This window comes from Phaethon lepturus, unplaced genomic scaffold (genome assembly GCF_000687285.1).
Source record: "Phaethon lepturus isolate BGI_N335 unplaced genomic scaffold, ASM68728v1 scaffold14361, whole genome shotgun sequence".
Taxonomy (NCBI): Eukaryota; Metazoa; Chordata; class Aves; order Phaethontiformes; family Phaethontidae; genus Phaethon; species Phaethon lepturus.
Window position 1 is genome coordinate 4,969 of NW_010517067.1, and position 3,655 is coordinate 8,623.

Here is a 3,655-nt window from a genome sequence, read left to right on the forward strand (position 1 = left end):
TCCTTGCAAGTACAAGACCAGCTGGGTGTCAGCTCACTGCCACACCTCCCTTGTCTGACCCCTCCATAGCCACTTACTTTTCAGGACCATAGGGAGGTATGTGCCTCACAGCAACAAGAAGGTAAACTTAATTAGCCCTCAGCAACAATGCAGATGGTTATCCTGCCTTCTTATGTATTCCTTGGCAACACCCGACTTAATATATTTGTCCCTTTCTGTCCTAATCAGTCTTGACTACTGTGTAGCATTAAGCATGTCATATCACTTTTCAGAACAATGAGAAGCATCAATCATTTCCAGGCATCTAAATGGGCACCACAGTGTAAACAAATAGGGATTAAGTGCCTGCAGTAAGTTTGTCCTTTAACCAAAACTATGGAAGCTTGCCCCTAGTTCTGTGATGGCATTTTTTTTTAGTGAAGTGAAAGCCAAATCATTATGGAAATAAACAACTTACTACCTCACTGAAACCAAGTCCACAATGGCGCCGGTTTCGTCCTGACATCGTGCTGTCCATGCTTTGTTGGTACTGAGACTCCAATTCTTCATTCATTTTCTTGTCTTCTTCCCCTGCATTGTCCAGTGTACTTTGATTATGGTTCATTCAAATTAACAAAGACATCAAATTACATGAAGTCACATTTTCAAAGTTTATCAATATATATGTGATAAAGTTTAAATTTAGCCATCTTAAACTACTGGATTGAGTATTACTGCATACAAACCATCAGATTTATAGGCAATCATATCAAGTGTGCAAGTAAAATTTCTTCGATACAAAGATGGGTTGGTAAGTTCCTAACACCTGATGCATTCAGAGAGTTGTACAATGCACCATGTATGTTCTACTGAACAAGGTAAATGTAACCAGTGTGACTTGTCTGTGCTTCCTGCCAATAGTGCAGCATGTCACAGCAAGGAGAAAGTTTCTGACCCTCACTACATAACATGCAGTTACTATGATTAAACCATGATTAATATATAGCAGCAGAAGTCGGGACAATGCTACCACTCTTGTTTATAGAGCTGTATCTGAAACTATTTCATGCATCCTGAATTAACAGAAGCGGTTACTACAGCTTTACATTTTTCCATCTTTAGGAATTGGCAGAAAAACTTCTACATGAGCTACTTCTACATGCCCTTTACTTACTTGTTTGAATAAGTAAATAAATAATTTTTACTGGGGGGAAATACAGTCTAAAATACTTAAGAATTCTCTGTTCTTGTAAAAGGTAGGAATCTCTAATTCTCCCCCAATAGACCTACAACACTCTAGTCTTTAGTTTGTATCTCTGCAAAATTAGAAGCTTGTATTGCAAATTAATGTTTCCTCATTTGGAAGTTAGAGCTGTATGTTATTATAAAAGGACATAACTGTATGTTGGAGAAGAAATAAAAGTGTTAAGAAAACAGCTGCTCTGATTTTTTGTGAAAAAACAGCATCTTAACTTTTTGCTAATAAAAAGCAGTACTGATTCTACAAGACTCCTTAGAGTAAAAGCATCATCTCCTTTCTAGGCAAGCCAGATCTCGGGAAGCAATTCTCAGTCACTCTGCAAGCTAAGCAAGAGCAGAACCTGGAACCAGTCCTCAGGCTTCTTTTGGTGTTTTGAGTCCATAGATAATTTTTTGTCAACTGAAAAATTACTAGTGGAGCATAGCAGGGAAAGAAGTTTTCTGGAACTCTGACAGTTGCTATTCTACACAGCTTTATCAAAGCTTCTCCCAGACAGCCAAGCCCAGCTTGGTTTCGATGTACTTTGACTTACTACCTAAGCAAGCATGATAAGAAGTTACCATGGTCACACGTTACATGACATCAAATTATTGCTGATTGCCAAGATGACCCTGCAGATCTTTTCAGCTTCTACCTCATTGCTTCAAGGCAGAGATCTTTCTATTCAATAGGTAATCAGGTCGGGGTAGGGGGGAGAAATCAACCTTGTTGTTTTCACCATGCACAACAATTTAGAGGTTTGGATATCCATACCTGGCAGCAAGGAAGAAGTATAATACTGCTAGGTACCAACAGCAGTAAAACTTTACTTTCTTATTTTGATAGCAAAATAAGACTGAGGACCCATACATTCATACACAAGTTTAACTGACCATCAAGTACTTCAGTGAGCCTAGACTTCAGAAGGCAAGTTAAGTGCAGTCAGAGAAACTGTCTGTCAGTAATCTAACAAGAGAACTTAGGAACTTCTACAACTCCACAGCCTGACCTGTCTTCAACTTCAGCCACAAAGCCCGAAATCCCTCCCTGCAGTATCTACGAAGCTCAAGGTACTGGGACGTTCCTAAATAAGTGTTAGATTTCCAACTTTGTATCAGCTGTTGGGTAAACTGACCTGTCCTGAAGTGAGAGGTTGATCTGTGGTCTCCGATAACAAGGCGGCCAGTATGTTCTTTCTAAAAGAAAAGGTAGGTTGTTTTGGAGCTTTAGGGTACACTGACAGCTCTGCCAACATTCTGGAAATCTTGAATGGAAACGGTTTGCTGTCAAACCTTGACAACCTACTGTAGGACTGTAAGTTTTACTAGCTAACAACGGCTGCCTCTTGATGAACTTGTTTCATCTTTGTTTTGTTGAATTTTCTGAAAAAGAAACCCCAACAACTAGATACTCTTTGCCCACACCCCACAGCTGGCTCTATTTCATTCTGTTTCTTGCCACTGGTATGAAAACTACACTACACAATGCTGGACAGGTGTGAATTTAGGTTCTGACAATTTACCGTTTTGGATCTCTTTCTCCAGCGCTATGCAACAGTTCAGTCCGTGCATCTTACGATGATCCCACTCTTAGACTTGTCACACTTATTAGGTAAGGCCTTCACAGTACTCAATTTATTGGCTCAGTAGTTGCTCATTAGCAAATATATCCCTATAGGCAAGAACTTGCATTACATAGCAAGCAGCATTAAGTATCCAAGTAGATGTTAAGATTAGTGGTAGTGGGATGTTTTAATACGGTATTGTGTACCTATCCACTTGGAAGTATCAACTTTCATCTCTTTAATACAGTAAAATATTTTAGCTTACAAAAATACTGTATTCAAGCGAAATAAGCTAGTACAAGTGAAATTATTTTTCTTGAAGGTAAGCAGAATTGCAATACTAAAATAACATTTTGTACATGGAAAAAGCACGAATATATTTTACTAGTTTTGCAGCATTTTTTGAAAGAAAAAGCATAGCAGAAATACTATTTTAGAGTGTTTTGGCTTTAAAAATACTTCCTGGATTATTTAGTTAGGTTTACTATTTTGTTGTTTTAGTCTATCTGCTGCCATTTTTTTACTCTCAAATTTTTTTCCAATGAGAATTTTACAGACCGACTGCTCAGATGTGTTAGTTCATAACAAGGACTCTCTCAAAGGAGCATCCACAAATAATTTCATATTAGCTGGTCTGAAAGTATAAAGAGGTGGGGAGGAAGCTGCAGAGCAGACTTGACAATTTCAGACCGACGTTTTGCATTACAACCGCTCCTGACGTAACAGCTGCGCTATGAAATCCAAATTCTCCTTAAAGGAGAGTCCCAAAGCGAGACTGCCTTTGAGTGGTGCTTCGCTCCTCCGAGAGCATCGCGGTCTGCAGGGAGCCTCCTACTGGGGAGGTTTCGTTGCATCCCAAACAGAAACCCCTG

General features: G+C 39.2%; 1 protein-coding gene across 1 annotated transcript in view; it reads right to left on the reverse strand.

Annotated features, from left to right (window-relative positions):
- LOC104627881 (chromosome unknown open reading frame, human C11orf58) overlaps positions 1-2,411 on the reverse strand; it is a 4,186-nt gene extending 1,775 nt beyond the window's left edge. The window contains exons 1-2 of the mRNA XM_010296276.1: positions 2,355-2,411; positions 461-587 (exon numbers count right to left, since the gene is read on the reverse strand). Coding sequence (XP_010294578.1) covers positions 461-553 — 93 coding nt within the window. The 5' untranslated portion in view covers positions 554-587; positions 2,355-2,411. The remainder of the gene's footprint in view (positions 1-460; positions 588-2,354) is intronic.
- Between the last annotated feature and the right edge of the window lie 1,244 nt (positions 2,412-3,655).